A 19,859-nucleotide genomic window follows, 5' to 3' on the forward strand; every position below is an offset into this window, starting at 1 on the left:
CTTTTACTGGCGTTTCCCCTTTTCAGCTGTTACCTACTTGTCTCCTAATAGCACAGGAAGCTGTTACCAGCTAGGGATCAGCGTTCACTGACCGCTAGGCAATTATTCCAACACACACAGAATAGCAGTAACTGCAATATTTTATACTGTACCTTGCTCTTCAAGCAGCATGTGTACACCCACACACACAGTTACTTCATAATGATGAAGAGGGGGAAAACAGTGTTTAGCGTCAAAGAGGGTTAATGTTTTCTATTAATAAAAGGAGCCCTTCAGTAGTGTTTATCTCCAAACAAAACATTCCTGCATGTTGAGGGGGTGAAACAATACTCTTTTCTACTAATTTCAAATTACTATACATGCTGACGCGGTAGCAGCAGCAGGGACGTCGGCATGCTGAACTCTAGCACCAGGGTATTTTAGGAATTCGGAGATACTTCGTTCAGGGATGTGGCAGTACGCACCTCCATCACACACCCAAGATGCAGTAGTCCTGAAATGGAACAACTATACAGAGCGCTGGCAGAGCAGAGTCCCAGGAGAACTGGTACTTGCACACACACAGCTGCTGATAAATCAGTCACCACATACCATATCAGAAAAGAATTTTATACAAGTTTTTAATAAAAAAATTCAACAAAAATATATATAATCAGGCATTTTATGCAATGCATACATTCTTTGTATCTGCAGGTACAGATAAATAACAGAAGGCAAAAACAAGTATTTTGCTTATCTTTGGCCAGTAATCAATAATCTCCCCCATACAGATATCACAGGGTCAGAGAATAATAAACTGAGTCTGTAAACTTCTCTCTCTTTGCAGACACAGCATCAGGCAATAATACAGTAGTTAGATTTTAGAAATGTAAGGAAATACTTCTTTAACACTGCCCAATACTGAAATTTAACCTTTTTGTTGATATGAAACTTAAGGCCTTTTTTGGCTGTTACTCAGGCAACATTCTCGGATTAATATTAGATAAAATCCATCCCTTACCTCAGCCTACTTCCCTTCACCATACACTGCTCTAGAAAGCTACGCTGTACCTTTTCATGAAATAAACCTACACGAATTCACAACTGTGTATCAGTTTCCTGAATCCCAACAATGTACATACATACAGAGAAGTTAAGCTTCCTTAAGTCAATATTTTTTGTAACTCAGTGTCCCAGAATAATAGCTATCCTTCCACTTTACAGCACAGATGCATCTGATGGCTCTACAAAAGCAATATATACATGATACACATTAAAAAAAAAATCATAAAAGCAAAATTTTAAAGGTACATTGATAACACATAGCAGCTTATGTCTATGTATGTACATGTTTTCACAGTTATATCTTAGGAAATTGAGAACATGAGGAATACTTCTACTGTGTTTTCTATAAATATTAAAAACTTGTCAGGCATTTTGACAAAATAGTAATTAAGCTATCCATTAAATAGCTCTTAAATCCTGTAGCGTTTTAAGCTTAAAGGCTGTAAAGTTTGAGGATTCTTTAAAGTGTTTAGCCAGTTTCAGCAGCTGGGGCACCTGCCAGTTTCTTTTTCCCTCCCTTGTATTTAAATCTGGTAACAAAGGAACTCCACCATTTTTGATGGGATAGGTAAGTTCTTGACCAGGCTGGTGGGCATCACTCTTCGAATTGCCATACGACACAGGTGTTGGAGACTGGAAACTTGTTTGGGAGTTGCCCAGAAATACACACTTCCATCCTGTGTCCTGCCAAACAGAACCAGAGACCCAGAGTTACCCCACTGGAATGATTTTGGTTTACTATAAATTCTCATATGTATTTGCAAGTTAACAGGAATATGCAAGAATATGCTCTGAACTGTCCACTGCTTAATTCTAGAGGATTCCAGACCAATTTACAGCAGAAACCGGTTCTTTTAAGCTATAGTAGCACAATAAAAGCAAGTTGCTAGAATCATATGGTACCGATCATCTATGCAACAGGCCTGTGCAGATCTTCCAGCAGCTACTTGGTGCACCACCTAAGGCAGAATAGCTTCCTCTGATTACCTGGTGGGCTCTTCAAATTCGTATGTTTGTGCGTTTGAATGCTTATTTACTCAGCAATAAGAAAGGAGATTTATCAGCTTCTAGATTTTACTGCTACTACAGAAATGTTTAAATAAATAATGCCAGAGGTAAAATAAATTCAAAAGCATTAAGTTGAAAGTCACAATTAAGATTTTTAGCCAACTTCTTCCAAGGTTTGTATTATATTAAAAGATTTTAGGGAAAAAAAAATGGATACTTGCCCTGCAGCTAGAACACTGCCATCAGTGGAAAAGGTGCAGCAGAGCCCGTTGTTCAGTGGTGCCACTTGCACGGGGTAATCTTCATCAATCCTCCAGAACCGCACCATTCTGCAAGGGCAAGAGCTATTTAATTCTGCTACTTAGTGTGCAGCACTAGAGGAAAAATCGGTTGGAAGCAGAACTCAAGGATCTGCTAAACAGTAACATGCATACATGGCATTTCAAATTTGGCCTGAAACTTCAAATTTGGGCTGTAACTTCATTCCCAGTGTACACCCTGACCTGCCCATCTCCAGCAATTCTAACTGCGTCGAATAAAAAGGTTGCCTTCAACGGCAGGAAGCAGTAATCTCAACTGTAGATTTAGACAGTTTATCTTTTAATAAGTGACACACATGCTAGGCAATCCTAATAATGCTTGTTTTAAATTAAAATAAAATAAACCCTAAAACCTGTTAAGAAACCACTCTTCACCTTCTACAGTATGGTTCTTCAACACAGGATTTGTAACACTAGTAGACGTTAAACACCAGATCACAGAGTAATTTTCATATTTCTTTGGAATCTAAAACCATATAGAAGACTTAACTGCATCATTAGCTGCAATTGCATTCTTCACCACTTACAAGCCCTACTCTTCTGTTTTCAGTTGTTAGTTAACATTATTCAGATCAGCTACCCAGGACATAACTGGGTTAGAATGAATGCTAGCACAGACCAGACAACTCATCCACTTTTACCAAGCCTGTCAGAAGTAATTTCTTAGTTGGGAGGAGGGAAGGTGACTTAGTATCTAAAAGCTGATGTCATAAGGGAAGAATTAAAGTAGTCTAACAAATCTTTCCTCATACTTACTTATCATCAGCAAGGCTTGCAATATGTAGTCCATCGTGACTGAAAGATACAGATCTGACCCATCGGTCATTTGCTCCTCCAGCAAATATTGGAGTAGGAGGGGGAAACAGATGCCTGGAGACAGACACACACATAACTCAGTGTAATGTTTAAGGACTATGCAAGAGTTCCTTTTAGCCCTGACTAGCAATAGTGAGGAGGTAAAGAATGGATTTGAAGTATAAATGTAATCAGATGCAGAGGTCGAACTACAGTATCTTTTGTAGTGATTAACACATGAGCTTTGTTGAAGAGGCTTAAATTAGTACACTTGGAAGTGTTAGTGCTTTAAATTATTTGTCAGAGAGAAGAAACAAATTCTACTGTTCTACTACTGTTCCATCAGCCTCTACTTAAGATCATCATTCCAGGAGAAAAAGTTTCCAGATTTGACCGCTTACCCAAATTCCATAAGAATAACTCCAATATGTGGATCCCAGACATAAACTCGAGTATCATAAGATGCAGTAGCCAGCAAAGCTCCATCAGGAGAAAACTCACAGGCTACAACATCATTGTGATGTCCTTCTAGTTTCCGTATCATGGAGTATTTATCCATATCCCAGAGAAAAACCTGCAATTAAAAAAACTAATGTTATAGTTCTGCTCAGAGATACAATGACATATTTACATTTTTTTTTTAAGTATAGCCACTAGTCTTATTTACGATAATATTAAAATCAGGCATTATCAATTACTACAATTAAGAAATATGCTCAGTGTCATACTTGGATTAAAATCAAGTTTTTTAAAAAATAATTAATGCAGACATGCAAATTCTAACTCAAGTTTGTTAAATGTTATTAACAAAATAAGCCAAAATATGAGATAAAGGCAACACAATTTAAGCATGTGGCTTACTGAAATTGATGTATTACAAAACTATTTTATTAAAATATGCAGAAATAAATAGGGTTAAATGCTACAGTCCCCTCTTTTCAGTAACTACTAAAATTTTAAGAAATATACAGACAGAAAATGTAAGGTTAACATATTGTTACTCCAGTGGCATCCCCTTTAAGATCACTTGTTTACAATTGGCTTGGATCACCAACGTCAGCCTAGGAAGAGAAACAGATACTGCAAGCAAAGAGAATTTTCACAGCCAAAAGTCATGTCTTTGGCAAAACAACAGGGAGGTATAACCACATTATTAGAAAGTATTTATGCATTTTAAATCAACTCAACAATAAAAACATTAACATTCACCCAGCTTATTGCATAATATAAAAATTGATGAAAGATAAATAGTATTTTGGAATTTTACATGCAGTTGTACATTATGTGTAGTGAAAGTGAAGACTGCAGAGTAACATAATAGGAAAGAGCTATGTACTGCAGTGTGATTTTATAGAGAAATGCAAGTTTTTGGTATAAAATACAATGTCTCTGAAAGAGCTCTTTAGGGTCCTTGATTTATCCCCAACTCAAGCTTTACTGCACAGATTAAGAACTGACATCTTAGGTAAATAAACATTTGAGCAAAGCAAACAGAACCCTAGTGCCTCACATACTTCCTAAAACTGAGCTATTTTATTATTGGTTATAAATATGTTGATCAGTTTGACCCCAACATTCCATAAAACTGGAAAGTAAGTTTTAGGAGTCAGTGTGTTTCACTGCTGTGAAAATTTAAAAAAATGATAATAATAAAAGAAAGAAAGAAAGCAGAAAGTGGACATCAACCAGCACCTGCGTACGTACAGTACACCTTGCAGTCGAATGCAAGGTTACTTCATCCTACGGTAAAGTTCGCCCCCAGCCTGGTAGCCAGAGATGCCACTCTCTGCCCAGCTAGCACCACTGTGCTCCTGTGTGAGCGGTGCCAGCTTAACCTCAATCACACCAATATTGCTGCCACCACCTGTGACAGGGAAAGCAAGAAGCTTATGGAAAACACACAGCCTAAAGATATCAATGTATACATCCACATCTGCTCTATATAAAGGAAAAACAAAACCAGCCCTCAACTATTCTCTATCAAATCCACACTGATAGCTTACTCTAACGTACAAAATGCATTTGAACAGTCATCCTTACTAGTATTACTAGTATCCTTACTTCGTATTCAGTGTTCATATTAATTGTGCTTCTAATCAGCACCACTTGCCTTTGTTAAGCTTCAAAAAAAGTAAGTAGAGTAAATTCCCTATTCTACTATACACTGACTCTTCAGTGCCAAGAAAAGCAGCTTATTGTATATGGGCTTTACCTGCACTGCTTTCAGTTTTCTGGCAGGACATCAGAATACAGAAAAAAAAACCAAAACAACAACAAAAAAAACAGAACAAAACAGTATGCTGTTCTTCCTTCTAGATCTTTAGACACAAGAGTGCCTTTTGTATTGGAGAACGTGTAGAAACATTTTAATTCATCAGGACATACCATGAGTTTCACAGACTTTGAAAAGTCCTTTTCATTGAGCAGGAAATAGAAAGGATAAAATCAAGAGCAAAATAGTTTTAAACATTAATCTAAGTATCTTTTAACACTGAAAGCTTTAGTCATTTTTTATACTATATACATGTGCAGAACTAATTCTCAAGGAATGCTTAAAGTTTCTTCAACTAAAAGCAGTGCAAGTTCAATTCATAAATGAGTGTCTCTGCACCATGTGCTAGTTATTTCATGCACTTTTACATCATCATAAAACATTAGAAGTTCATGACACCGAGCACAAGCTTAATGTTACTTAGATTTAAAATGATTATGCATACAATTCAGTAGATTAAATGAACAAGAAACTCTGACACATACTGCTTTACTAGCTCCAACAGAACAGAGAATGGAAGAGTCTGGAGAGAATGCGCAGCCATACACCCAGTTCTGGTGTCCTCTTAATACTTTCATCATATTTCCTAAAAAGAAAGATATTTCTGTAAGAATTGGTCAGGATTCCCAATCCAATATGAACAGCTTTTCCAATTAGTTTTTCCTTTATGAAATTTCATAATCTTTACCAAGTGACACCTTGCCGTGTTATTCTACAGTCAAAAAGTTACTTGTCAGGCAGCCTCCAAACTTCTGTCCCTATTCAAAAAGGAGAGCTCACACACTCAGCCCACTGCCAACTTGCTCCTTTAGGGCATCCATGAGGCATTTCAAGGGAACATATAAAGCAAGTGACTAACAAAAGGAAAATAATTTTTAAAAGAATGTAAACCCAACGAAGTTTATTACTAGAGGAGCATATATTCGTATTTCTCCTAGGTGTTACAAAAAATGAACTTAAATGCATACCATCATCTTTGAGGTCCCACACTCGCAGTGTTTTGTCTCTTGATGCAGACACTAAAATCAGGCTGCCATCTGGAGCAAAGGTTAAATCTCTAACTACTTCTGTATGGTCCATCAGGTTAAGGAGGAGCTTTCCTGTTACATGAAAACATCACAGTTTAAAATGAAAGATTATAGAGTAGCCTTTTATTTCAATTGAATCCCTTGCTAAAGTCAAAAAGAAATTGCAGCAAATTGAGCATAGGCAGAAGAATATAGAACTACAGCAAATAATCTTTGTAGAAATCCTTCATATACTGACTGTGTATCTTTGTTGGCTCTTCTTCATGGAGGAGCAATTTCCTTTAAAACTTTTTACACAAGTCTGTATACTAGGATCAGATGCCTGACAAATGAACCGAGACTTGTCTTTCAATACACAGCTGCATGCTACGCTTCATTTTTAAGATACAACAGATTACTCGACAGCCATACATTTTATCCCACGTGTTTCAGTTAACCTAGGGAATTCCCTGGTTTCAGATTCATTCCCTTACCACTTGAGCAATATTTATCTTTAAAAAAAAAAACAGAAGGTCCTCATCAACATGATTTCCTCCTTATGCTCCACAACTCCCCTTTTGAAAGTTTCCTTTATTTTAAAGTAACTTAAAACTGTGATCCAGCAGAAAGTTTTAGGGTAAGCACCTGGTGTACCGGACCTCGCACACTTTACCTGTGTATACATCCCATATCTTGATGCGCCCGTTGTTCAAGCCTGTTGCAAGGAGAAGCTGGTCCTGCCCAAATTTGAAACGATGCCATTCTATATTCACACAGCGGCTCTGCTTTTCAGGCACTGAAGACCCAAAAGCAAGACTCCAGACTATATCACCACAGTCTATTATATGTTCACAAGGCTTATTTTTCTGACTGTTATCACTGTTCTGTCTTGAAAGTCTTACACTGATTGAATTTGCCACATTCTTTGTGCCATGCAACATGCTGTAAAACAAAAACAGTTTACAAAATAGTTTTAAATATAAAAATAAGTAGTGCTATATCATGCAACACAACAGAACAAAAAGGTCCTTTTAAAGATGGAAATCCGTATGTTAGTTTGAGATACATTTTGGAGGCCCATAATGCAGCATTTATACATTCAAATTATAAGAGCAGTTTTCCTCACAGCTGTCAGAAGAATTATTAACTCTGTAGCCAGCACAGGAAAACCCACTAAGCTTCCACCACAACCAGAAAACAGGGAAATTTGCTGTAATGGGCAACATAAGTATCTAGCTGCAAAGATGGGACTGCAAGTTTACCAACCTCATGGAAATGTAACCTACAAGTGAAAATAAGGTGTGCTTTTTGGAAGGTAGCTGGTATTCGGAGACGGATAGGAAGCAAACAGCTTTCCCTTCAAATAAAGTCCTTCAAGTTAATACCAAGTAGTTCTTTCTGATAAGAAACTAAAAAGCCTAAATCTGTTTTAAGTTCCCTTTTCATTCTAACTTCCTCTCACTTAGAACACCTTAATTAATTAATTATAATCACCTCTAAGGCATTTACGAGATTACAATCCAGTTGTTTCCCTTACTAGTCATAAGAATCCAACAAGAAAACAACAGCTCATACTTCAGGTTAAGGAATTATATAATGCTAGTTCTTCCCAACGACATCACAGCTAATTAATTAATTAATCAATCTAGTGTCTCCCATTTTGAATTCCTCAAGGTTTTCAGATTAATTAAAAGCCATATGGTTTTATCTTACAAGTTACTAAGGCACTGCGACCAGGGAACCAGCTTCACTATGCGATGCCCTTGTGACCAAGCGAAGTAGGAGCCATCGGGAGCAAAGGCAACAGTCCAGTTCTCCCGTCCACACTTCTTGTCGAAAGGGGAAGTGGGGGCTAAGAGTTCTCCCACAGTGCGCGACCGAACTACGGAGAAAACAAAGAGGAAATTCCATTAAATAAACCCGGCCTTCTTTGAAATTCAACCGAGGAAGCCGACAGCACGTTGCTTAGATATTTCAGCACTCTGTAAGCAATGCAAAGAGCAAGCCTCAGCTGAAAAAAAAGATTAAGACCCTACAAGGAAACGGCTGAAGTTCCTCGTTGTCACGTAAGTGATATCACGTCGCGGTGCCAGGAGCACAACTGAAATGAATTAAGAAGTGACTGCGAGGGGCCGCTCTTTAAGTGCGGCCCTGGCGCGCCAGCGCGCTGCCCCCGCTGCGCCTCCAGCTCGCGGCTGGTCAGGAAGCGCCTTCGAGGCGTTTCCAGCCTCCACGGAGAGGGCACGGAGCGGACCAGGCTGTCCCAAGCGCGGGCAGGGACGGCGCCGCGCCGCGCAAACGCCTCCCGAGGAGGGTCCGCGCCCGGCGCGGGGGGCCCTTCCTCCGGACGCGTTTCAACGCCCTCCCAACCGCCCGGTCTCACCGATGAGCTTCTCGTTGACCCTCTCGGGAAAGCTGGCCATCGACGGAGCCGCCCTGGGACCGGCTCGGGCTAGGGCGCGGAGCGGGACGGGACGTGCGGGCGCGACGAGGCCGGGGACGCAGGCACTGCCACAAAATGGCGGCGGCGGCGCGGGGTGTAGCGCGGGGCGGGCGGGAGGGCGGTGCCGCCCCGTTCCGTCCCGTCCCGTCCCGTCCCGCCGGGGCCGGGCCGCCCTCCTGCCGCGGCCGCCGCGTCCTGAGCCCGGGGGCACTCGCGTAGTGCCTGCTGCCATTGGGCTCGGCATGGCCGGTGCCACCATGGACAGACGGACAGGCCTCCCCGTGCGCTCGGCCTGACTGCCCAGCAAGCAGCAGCCCGCCTTGTAAACCCCCGGACAGGCTTGGAAAACATCCCAGTGCTGTTAGTGCGACTCGTAAAACCCTTGGTGTGGCTGTGCTGGGGGAAAGCAGTGCCAGCCTGAACCAGCAGCACCTTTCAGTGCCACCTGTGCCTAAAGCTGAGCCACATCTTGGTGGCCCTATGGAGCTGCCTGAACTGTATCCGCATCCCCGCAGCTGCAGCCAGGGCTTTTTGCAGCTGCCGTCACACAGTGGGTCATGCTGATAACCTGCACAGTCCTTGGAGGATAAGGGACTTGCTGCAGTCCCTGAGGAGCAGCACTCCACATTCCTGCCTCCACACCGCAGACAGATACCAGCCCCGTTATCTGCCGGGTTGTGACATCCTCCATGTCTGCGATCACGGGCTCGGGGTGACGTGTGGAGCAAAGCGTGTCTTGGCTGCTGCGGGGTGGGTTTGTGATGCACACACTTGGTTTTGTTTTTCCAAAACAGAGACCAGAAACCTCTCAGGAGATCCTGCTCTCCTGTTCTTAAACATATATACATACACATAGCTTAGTGTCTAAATAAAACAAGATCCAGTTTATGGCAAAGTTTTGAATTTTTTATTGAAGTTATTGGGAATGTTCATAAACTACTTGTGGAGAAAGACACCCTGGGTCTAGCTCAATCACTGCAGGGTCTAACATCTATATATTCCTCTGTATGTACCTCTGCCCTTTCCTGTTCTCCTTTTGCATATCTGAATTCTACCCTTGTTCTGACACTAGATGACTCCTCTCTCGCTCTCTCTTTGTACTCCAAAAAAACAGATAGCAGAACAGTTAACTGCAGTTATTATGGAATAACTGTGATTTTATCCTGGAGCAGTAGTTGTACTGAAGCAGCTGTAAGGATTAGCTATTCTGCAATGGCACTATCCAGAGATTGCCCTTACATAAGCAGGGCCTAAGAAGCGTTATTGAAACCATGGGATAGGGTAATGTCAAAGCACGGAGCAGTAAGCAGGTTAGAGTATCGGGGTGGCGGTCCAAGCACTACTATACCTCAGCTCACGTGTATTAAGTCTGGTTTGTATAATACTCTCCTAGCACATTTTAGCACCAAATACAACTTTTCTAACAGCCTGAGCCTGTTCTTGCTCTCTCAGTTCTCTCTTGGCTGCTCGTGGAAAACCCTGAAACATCTGTCTTCAGCTAACCCCTCAACAGCTTCTTGCAGCGAAGGAGATTTGCAGCCAGTGAGGATTGTGAAACGTGGCTTTGGAGTTACTCATAAGCCGTGAATGTTTGAACCAGGCCACCCCATAGCCGAGGTGAGTCACCGCGCGAGAGCTCTCCAGCTCCGCGTGCTGTGGAATGAGGCTCTGCTCTGTTTGCTCACCTTGAGGGGCTCTTACAGACAGGACAAGAGGACAGACAAGTTGCACAGTTTTATACCATGTTACAGGCTTTCCTGATAGTGTTCTTAAAAGAAACGAAGTCTTCAGCAATATATTATTTCTGTAAGTGTTGCTTTAGTAGTTGGTCTTTTTACTTTGTGGGCTCTGCTCTAATACAGTAGATTGGAAGGCCGGAAGAGATAGTTAGATCTTTTAGTCTCGTTTTTGTATAACATAGGAATATAATATCGCATAACTTAATGCATCCTCAAAGAGTGAGGAACTGTAGGTGTTATAGTTGTTCAGCCTTTATAGCACTGGAGTCCGAACGCTGGTGTGTGAACTGTCCTGCTCACATTCTGCGGGTGTTCTGGTGGGTGTTCACGTTCTGGTGTTCTGCGGGTTCTGCAAACGTATTTTTTTTTTTTAAATCCACGCTTGCCTTCCTCTGTGCCCTTGTCGTGTTTATTTTCCGAGTAAGCTAGCCAAACGGGACCATTTTTCGGCTATCCCTTCCAGTAGCTGTGGAAGAGGGTGGCCGGGCCGCGTGTCCCATGCAGTCACATGCTGCGGGACCCGAGCGCTGTGACTCACGGCTCGTTTATGTGTTTTCCATGATCCTCCTCCCGGCCGCGGCTGCCAAGTCTGCACAGGGCTGTTCAGCTGGGAAGCTAATAAACTCACTGCCATCCTTCTGCAGCTAGACCTTACGGACTGCAGGGAGCTTTCCTGAATGCGAGGGGGCTTCTTTTGTCTGCCTGCTTGGAAAGTCTTTTCTAAGAGCTGGGTTATGTTGCTATTCCCTAGGCCGTTAAAACACCACGACCTGTTGATTTAACCTTCTTGCATACTGATGTAGTGAATCTAGATACACGCATTGCATTTGTGTTTCCATCTTAGAATTTTTTAATTGATGTGCTCTATTTCTCTCAATCAGCGTTGCTGAATTCTTTTTGACTTAGTAGTTAGAACAGGCTAGGCAAGCCCGCTGAAGTCCGCGTGTATGGCAAATAGGGACTCTGCTGCTTTAGTGCTGATCTTTCTTTGCAAGCCTTTGTAATATTACCTTTGTAATTGAGTGTTTTCTTTATGCATTTCTTATATTCTAGCTTCTTGCAAGACTCCGAGCAGAGCACTCCGAGCAGTGCTTGATTTCCATTGCCTTGCCTTCCCGCTCGAAGGCTTGCACCGCGGAAAGGCCGTCGTGTGGGCATTTGGATTTAGAGCGCAGTTCCTGTAGAAGCTCTGCACATCTGCATGTGGCTTGCAGGGGCCCTCCCAACAAGGTGTTCTCTCTAGGGACCACAGAGGTTATCAGTTTCTATTTGGTGTCACTGTTTGGACTGGATAAACAGGAGTGAGACCAGCAGCGATAACTATGTCAAATATATAGCAACGTGCTAGGGGACGCATGGGGCTCTGGCAGTGACACGCAAGCTGTGTCCATCCCCTTTACTGGAGCCTTTCTGTCAGGTCCTTGTGAGAAATGACAGGCGATAGCTGAGGGGACAACTAAGGCCAATGACAGTAAGACCAAAGTAACTGGTCTGTGCAATAGTGCATGTGGCTCGGTTATAATTAAAAAAAACATGCTATTTATGGTCTACACTGTTAATAATTCACAAACTCCTGTTTGAGTAGTCTCCTTGGGACTGAGAAAATTCAGCAGGAGTTTGCGCAGGCAAAAGAGAAGGTGAAAGGAAAGAGCAGAATGGAAGAAAAGGAGAGAGGGCAGAGAGGACTGAAGAGGATTGCTCTGAAGGAACCAGACCGTGTCTTGACCTGTGAGAGGATGTACTAAAGGTTTGCCTCTTAACAAGAAGCTGTTTTAAAAAGCAAAGGGTTCGAAAAACTTACTCTACAAAAAAATCCCATCGCATCCCCACCCTGTCCTGCAAGAAACTGTTGGAGTTCGTGGGGTGTGCGAAGCCCTGTCCTGCAAACACGTGTGCATAGAAAGAGGTGAGGGGCGAGCGGGGGTGCCGCCTCTTTCCCAGGGCACTGGGTCTGCTCCTGCCACGGGCACCGCACACGCTGCACGGGACTGCCTCCCTCCTGCAGGTCTGCCCTGCTGCTTCCCCGCTCACCCTGCCCCTCTGGAGCGTGTGTGGAGCTGCTTACTGTGGAAAACAGGTTTCCATAGGTGGCCCAAATGGCTGCGAGTCTGATCCCGAAGGGGTTCATCTGTGAAGGCCTGCTGTGGGAGCGTGCTGTGGAAAAGGTGCACAGAGATCAACTGGATTGGATTTTTTTTGTTTGTTTTTCCCCTGCATTCTTTTGGTCTTTCGGGGATTTTGTCAACTTTGGACTGTATCTTTGTGGTATAACAAATAGAGCAGATGGTCTGATGTATGTGACGGATTCAATATTTCCATGATGATTAGTTGCACAGGACAGGTGACATTTGTTTTAGGCTCTGGGCTCTTGAGCAGTCTGTATTTCAGCGTCCCTGTCCCGAGGAAGCCTGTGCCACTCGCTTCCAGAGCCCTGCAAGGTCTTTCCTGGTCTGTGAGGCTTCCCCACAGACGAATGCATCATCTGTTTTCCTCTAGCCTGTTCCTGCACATCCCTGTATCTTATCTGAACTGAAGGCTAACTGAAAAGTTTGCATGGGGATTATTCACTAAAAGAATTCCCACATGCCTTAATGCCATTCTACAACAACCTTTCTCACCTCCAGACACTAATCAGTTAAGCAAGTAGTGTATGCTTTAATTCTTGTGCCCTCATTTCCATCCCTCTTTCTTTAGCAGGATGTAAAGCAACATTGCTGGAATGTGTGAAGAGATTCAGAGCTTTTTGCTGAGAGAACTTCATCAAGTGACATTGCCAAGGTCTGTCTTGGAGTCACAGAGCTAAAATAGGAGAAGACATTAGAATTTACCTTCCACGGACTGAATTATAAGGTACTGTTTTCTGAAGTGCTTTGACAACCTGAGCAGGGATACATGAAAAGACAAAATATAAACTCTTTAAGACAAAAATTCACTCTATATGATTTTACAGAATGGGACCTTTTCCGCTTAAGTCTGAGCCTGCTATTATAGTAAAAATTAGAATAGATTGAAGGCTCAGTTGAATGGCAAGTTATAATCACTGTTTATTGGTAGTAGTTTAGTATCCTAAAGGGTGATGCTGTCTGGTAAGACAGACTACGCCAAGTAGGACAGACAAGTTAGGAATAATTCCAGCAATGCAGAAATTAGGCCAACCTTGAGTCCTTTATATTCCCTGCCCTAACATGTGACAGCACAATCTCAGGTATTGCTCACCTCTGTTCGCTGCCGTTTCACTCCCTTTTGTTTAAAGCGTTCTGCAGCACACGGGTTCCCTGCCTCTCTGCAGCCTGTGTTTGCTCGGGACCCGCTGCCATCCACCTCGGCGCGCTCCGTGCCGGAGCAGCGTGAGGCCTGCCAGGCTCGGGCACTCGCTCCGCAGTGTTGCCCTGTGATTCCAAATGACAGTCCCTGCCGCTCTGCAATGAAAAATGTTACTGAGCTGCTTTATATTCCTTTGGTTTAAATTCCCTTGCTCTGCTCTGCAATTACAGCTGATTATTTACAGCGGTGCAAGATGCCAAGTCTCTCATTAGAACCAGTGTTAAAAACTTGGCTTGGATTTCATTAGAACTGGAGAGGCTGCATTGTCTTGTGGCCAAAGCATGGAACCTACAGGCAGAAGAGCTGTCCTGGTTTCCTAGCTTTTCTATAGGCTTATTAGGGGAATTTGGATAAGCCTTAAAACAAACCTAGGTCAGCTCTGGAATAGTTACATTGTGCTTTGAGATGATGGGATACTATGTCTTAGGATAATTACCACGTATTATAATTGAATACTGAATTATTTTGTGGGTCAGTTTTTCTGCCCTGTAAATTTAGAAACCTCCTATATGAGCAAAATGCACCTGAGAATAATGTAAATTAAGACATAAGGTGTTAAGATGGAGACAAGCAGGCCTGGTGACATGTGGGTAATGTGCTGGGAGAGGGGTGCTTTGACAATCATAATATACAATTTAACTGCGTGAAGAAACAGTCCTCAGCACAAATTCCTGCCAGTGCTTGAGAGGGTTTGAGCAGAGGTCCAGTCCTAGCCTGCTTCCTGTTGGATTGGCAAGGAAGATGCCCATGGCTCGGGCGCAGACCTGCCGTGCCTCCTATGCACGGCTCCGTGCTCTCCGCTTGCCTGTTTGTGTTGCCAACCTGCTCCCCTTCCTTGGCAGAGATGCCAGGCTCCTCATCTGTCTCTCGTCTGCAGAGAGCCCAGGTCTGCCTGGCTGCGCTGATCAAGCACCGCTCAGCGCTGCGGTGCTGCCAGCCGAGCCGGGCCACTCCGTGGGAACATGTATTTCGCTTTGATACCGGGGAGGATGATCTAAGCAGCAGATGGTTTGTTCTGCATAGAGCCCTGTCTGCCAGATCTACAATAGCCTTTGCTGGGCTGCTGATTCTGCTGTCCTGCTTTTTGTTCCCTGCTCCTGATAAGTCCTGCACAGGTGGATGCTCAGGATTAGGAGCTGGGCCTGAGGGCTCCGGGGCGGGCAGGGCGATGAGGAGCAGGGCCGGGGCGTGCGGGAGGCTCCTGTTTGCAGCTTGTTAAACTTGGCGCCGGGTCCGGGGCGTCGCAGCCGTCCGAGGCAGCGGCCGTCGCTCCCCGCTCCGCGGCCGTCGCTTCCCGCTCCTCGGCTGCTCCCACTGGCCTGGTGGAGACCTAGGCAACAAAGGCTGGAACCTCATGGCAAAAACCTGTTAATAACCAGGGGTTAAAACCATGCTTAGGAAAGGGTGTGCTTCATGGGAATGGGTTAACTGAGCTGCTTTGTTGCAATACATTTTATACAAACATTGTATTCTGCAGGCTGCCTCTAGACCTCTTTGCGTAGACAACCTCACTTCTACAGACACAGGCTGTGATAATGTAAGAAGGCAGTCGTATCAGGCCCTTCAGTAGCGTTGTCATCTGTAGTTGTGGCTCCCACATCAGATCTCTGCTTTATCCAAATTTCGGTAAAGTGGCACTCGAGCTGTGTCCAGGTTCCTGCCTGTCATTTGACAGCTTAGCTAGATCTGCATAAATCTGAGTGTTAGTCTACAGACAGCTTTCTGTGGTGGTAAGTAAAACAGTCTGGGAAAGAGACATAATTATAACAATTCAGATTCCTAGTGCAAATAGAGCTGTAATCATGTAGAAGTACCTTATGTCAGTACTGCTCATTCCTCTAAATTTAATGGATAAGCTCTAGTAAGACAGGCACGTTAGTTTCGAGCAGATACAAGTTTTGTTTCTTTATCCACTTCTAAGCAGATGTGGATATAGAAGCAACAAAACAGTGATTGTTGTAATTTATTTCCCTACGTGACTTTTTTCTACTGAAATGTCATATCTGGTTCTGTGATCAGCCAGATGGGGTCACTTCAATCAGTGTGACTGCTTTTAAGGGAAGGCTCTGCTCTCTGCATTAATGTAATTGCACGGTGCTTGTGAGAGCCTTTCCAGCTCTCCCTCCCTGAAGGTCTGGCACAGAGGAGCAGCTTTGTAATTGGAGTACTGAAGAGTGGCTGGATTTCATTATGTGCCCCTTTATTCCAGCAGCCTGTGGGAAAGGAAAAGCTCAGTTTTGCCATTGGGACTTATTAGGTAGCTGGTGCAAGCAGTATGGTGGGCAATACGTATAAAGGTCTAATTTCAAGTTTGACTAGTATCTGCCAGCTTGCACTGTGTATAAATGTTGCTGAAAAGGGACTGAAAAGATTTCTAGCTGTTACATTCGTTATATCCCTCCTGAAGCCACAAGTTGTATATAGTATAAATGAGTCTAAAGGAAAGCAGGGTTTGGGGGAGCACCACTTGCCTTTTTGCTAGACATGGTTTTGGTGACCATAAGCAGGGTCTGACACGCTCAGAACTGCAGATGGGCATCTTGGCTGCAGAGCAAATGTCATTCCAGCTGAACATCCTGTCCCACAGCAGCCGTTTGCTGCCTCTGCCTTTTTGTGAATGGGCTGTTTCCTAGAGTTTTAAACTGGAAAAGGCTGTTAAATAAAGACACAGGAAGGGGAAGTATTCTTGCAAGGCCTGAAATTTAAGCCCCAGTTTGGACACGAACAGGAGGTACATGCATGTTCTAATTCAGGAACTTAATGTAAATTATAAACGTGCTGTAAATTCTGCTCTTCGGTCAGGCATCCGGTGCTATAACAGTGATAACTCTGTGCTCTCACAAGCAGGAAATAATTATATTAAAGATTTAAGGCTCCCCATGGCTTTGACTACTGGTTATTATCATTACTTTATAGATGAATATAGCAATTTAGACTGAAGATCAAGCATTTATAGATTTTGTAATTAACAAATTTTGTATGAGACAGTCTCTAGAAGAATTAACCCATTATTCCAGGGCCCTGGTCCAACACTTCAACTTAAGAAGTGCTGTTTTCTCCCTGCCAAGGCTGACATGGTCACACAGAGTGCTGCATTATTTTGGTACTGGATATCCTCAGTAGATCTTCCTAGCTGGTGCTAAGTAACTCGTCAAACTCATTGGCACTTATCACCTGCTAAATGAAAAACTAAAAGTTATATAATGTCATGGAATATTAAAGGATAGATTGCGATTTGTTACTAAAGCAATTAGATTATGCTGCAGTTCCACAGAATTCATTAATCACTTGTCTTTTGTTGGGTAGTGGCCATTTGGCCGCGATCAGCATCTTGGTTCAGAGCTATTAATGGGGCTCATTAATCATGGAAAGCTTCCAGTGAGGAAGGTGTTTGTATCCCTTCGCTGTGGCCCGGCTCCCGTGCAGGGGCTGCCTGCAGGGCAGCGAGGGCTCCTCTGGCTCCTTCCAAACCCCGGCTGGCTCCATCCTGCCGCAGAGCCAGCCCGTGCTTGGATCAGACACTTGTCCTTCCTCTCCTCCGAGGTCAATATTCTGGGGAAATTTTGAAGAAAATGAATGAGTCCGCCAGAACCGCAGCCCTTGCAAGAGGAGAGGACTCCCTCGCCATGCCGCACGCAGAGAAAAGTTTTATTTCAGCTGGGCAGTGTTTGCAGCTCATGTGACTGAATGGGTGTTTATGTTATGTCACAGCATCATGTGGTGGCTCCTGGTCATCCCTGATGCACCAGCATGTGGTACAAACATCCTGGGTCACCACCCTTGGTTTGCAGTGCAGTTAGAAGGCTGATAGTGGGGTTTTAGTCATCTCGAGACAGTTTTAAGCCAGATCACTTGGAGACCCGTGGAGGATCCAGTAAAACGACTGTGCTCAGGGAGAGAGCGCCCACGGGAGCCTTGCAGCAAGCTGCAGTTTGCCTGCCATGTCCTTGTGCCACTTGCCCTGCTTATGTAACACTGAAAACATCTAGTGGTTTATGATTAGTGCTGCGATGCCTGTTACAGCCTTCCTGCAATTACACCCACTGTTGCAATGAGAACCCGTCAGCCAGCAGAGAGCCTCTCGTTCGCAGGATGTACCATAGACCTCAGAAACTGGAGCTGTGCCACCCCGTGCTCTAGGTGTCCCTGCGTGAGCAGAGGGCTGGACTGGGTGATCTCTGGAGCTCCCTTCCAACCTCAACCATTCTGTGAAATCAAACTACAGGGTCTCTGTCTCTTCTGGCCTATCCTCAGTGGGAGAGAGGAAGGAAGGAATAAGAAGGAAATGGGACTCAAAAAGTAAACTTCCAGTCCTGGAATCTTTCCATGGCTTTTTTTTCTTTCTTTTTCCTGTGGAATTAAAATTACTGCTTAAGTAGCCAAAGTTATTCACTGTGTGGAATCCTTGAGGGTACCCACTGCTCTTACGCAGGCTTTTCTGAATTTCCCTACCAATTCAAGAACCACTTCTTGATTTGCCATGTAGCTGCATCCTTTGCATTAGGAAGTAACCCTCTGCATTCCTTCATGAGATGTTGACTCTAAAGATGGTGTTGCAAAGTAGTATGATAGTATGAGGATAGCTCTTGATGATGTAAGTACCTCTTCTTATATAGCAGTTAATAGGAAATGAGTACAGCTACTTTTGATGCTATATTACACAAATTAAAAGTGATTAAATTCTACTAACAAGTGTTTTATCCTCTTAGACAGCGAAGTTCCAAGCCTGTGGTGTTCAGCTGCTCCCCGAGGCCTGGGTGAAGAACCGCCTTACCCAACAGGAAAAGCATTGAACTGTGAGTCAGGAGAGTAGCCCGTGCTCATGGCCATGGTACTGACTTGCTGTGTGAGCAATGAATTAGTCACTTCAACTTTCAGTGCCTCTGTTTGCCCTTTCATCTTTTGCCTCTTCTAGTTTTTAAGGTCGCGAGGGGAAGGATTCGTACTGCGCGTTGCATTGCGTCCTGCCACGCAAACAAGACGTTGCTCAGTGAAGAGCTGCGTTCCCCAGATGAGTTGTAAGTGTGATGAACTGCCACGGGGAAGCTGGGGAGACAGAAGCTTACTTGGGTCCAGTTCTTGTCTGCGAATCTTCTAATGGTTAAGCTGCAATTTAAATCTTGTCAATGCTAATGTGATAAAACCCTCTCTGTTCCACAAAACAGCCCAATCAATACCCTTTTGGTCTATATTTGAGGCTTATACTGGCATGGTTATGTCAGGAAAGGGTGTATTTTTTTTCTAAACTTAAATCTGAGTGTCAGTGAGAGCTCTGTAAAAGATAAAACTGCGGTGCTGTAAAAGTGCACAGGATGTGTAATAGTTTTGTTTTCCAGAATAGGAATGCATTTTAATACAAGTATAACTATTTCTGCGCATTGAAAGAGAAGAGGAATTGTCCACTTTAATTCCGCCAGCTTAGTACAGCAAAGTATTTTAAGAGTGATTCCCTTACAGAAGTGAGGGGGGGAAGCTGCTGTGTTCAGGGGTGTAACGAGGCGACATTCGAGACTTCATTTTCTCTCCTTTCTGACTCAGCCAGGAAATATTTGTCCCTCTTGCCTTCTCTCTCCTTTCTTTCGGAGCTGGCTTTTCCTGTCAGGCTGCATACTGTGGAAAGACTTTGGCATTTTTCCCTGCCCTTGGCAGCAGTGGAATGTTTTCTTCCTATTTCTCAATCTCTGTTGTGATTACAAGCAAGGCAGGGTGGTGTCTTTGTTTCACTGTTGCTTTTAAGTCACATGATGGTATGTCGGAAATTTCGACCTGCAGTACTGCACAATTACCCTGACAATGCAAAAAAAAAAAAAAAAAAAAAAAATTTATTTGCAAATTAGACTAAGGAGTGCCCTGCTCCTTAAAGGGTCACGTTCTGGTTTAAGACAACAAGAGCAACTGGTGACTAGC

The 19,859-nt window shown here is 43.6% G+C and overlaps 1 protein-coding gene across 1 annotated transcript; it reads right to left on the reverse strand.

Moving 5' to 3' along the window:
* Nucleotides 1-593: 593 nt before the first annotated feature.
* On the reverse strand, nucleotides 594-8,977 carry WSB1 (WD repeat and SOCS box containing 1). Its single transcript, XM_088535638.1, has 9 exons — nucleotides 8,830-8,977; nucleotides 8,160-8,328; nucleotides 7,120-7,388; nucleotides 6,408-6,539; nucleotides 5,925-6,025; nucleotides 3,569-3,741; nucleotides 3,129-3,242; nucleotides 2,274-2,381; nucleotides 594-1,728 (listed from the first exon to the last, which is right to left on the reverse strand). Exons 1-9 carry the CDS (start codon nucleotides 8,867-8,869, stop codon nucleotides 1,569-1,571), a joined length of 1,266 nt encoding a protein of 421 aa, XP_088391764.1. The 5' UTR covers nucleotides 8,870-8,977; the 3' UTR covers nucleotides 594-1,568.
* Nucleotides 8,978-19,859: the final 10,882 nt, after the last annotated feature.

This window comes from Tinamus guttatus, unplaced genomic scaffold, assembly GCF_059628265.1.
Source record: "Tinamus guttatus ecotype Peru unplaced genomic scaffold, ASM5962826v1 Tinamus_guttatus_pri_ptg000043l, whole genome shotgun sequence".
NCBI lineage: Eukaryota > Metazoa > Chordata > Aves > Tinamiformes > Tinamidae > Tinamus > Tinamus guttatus.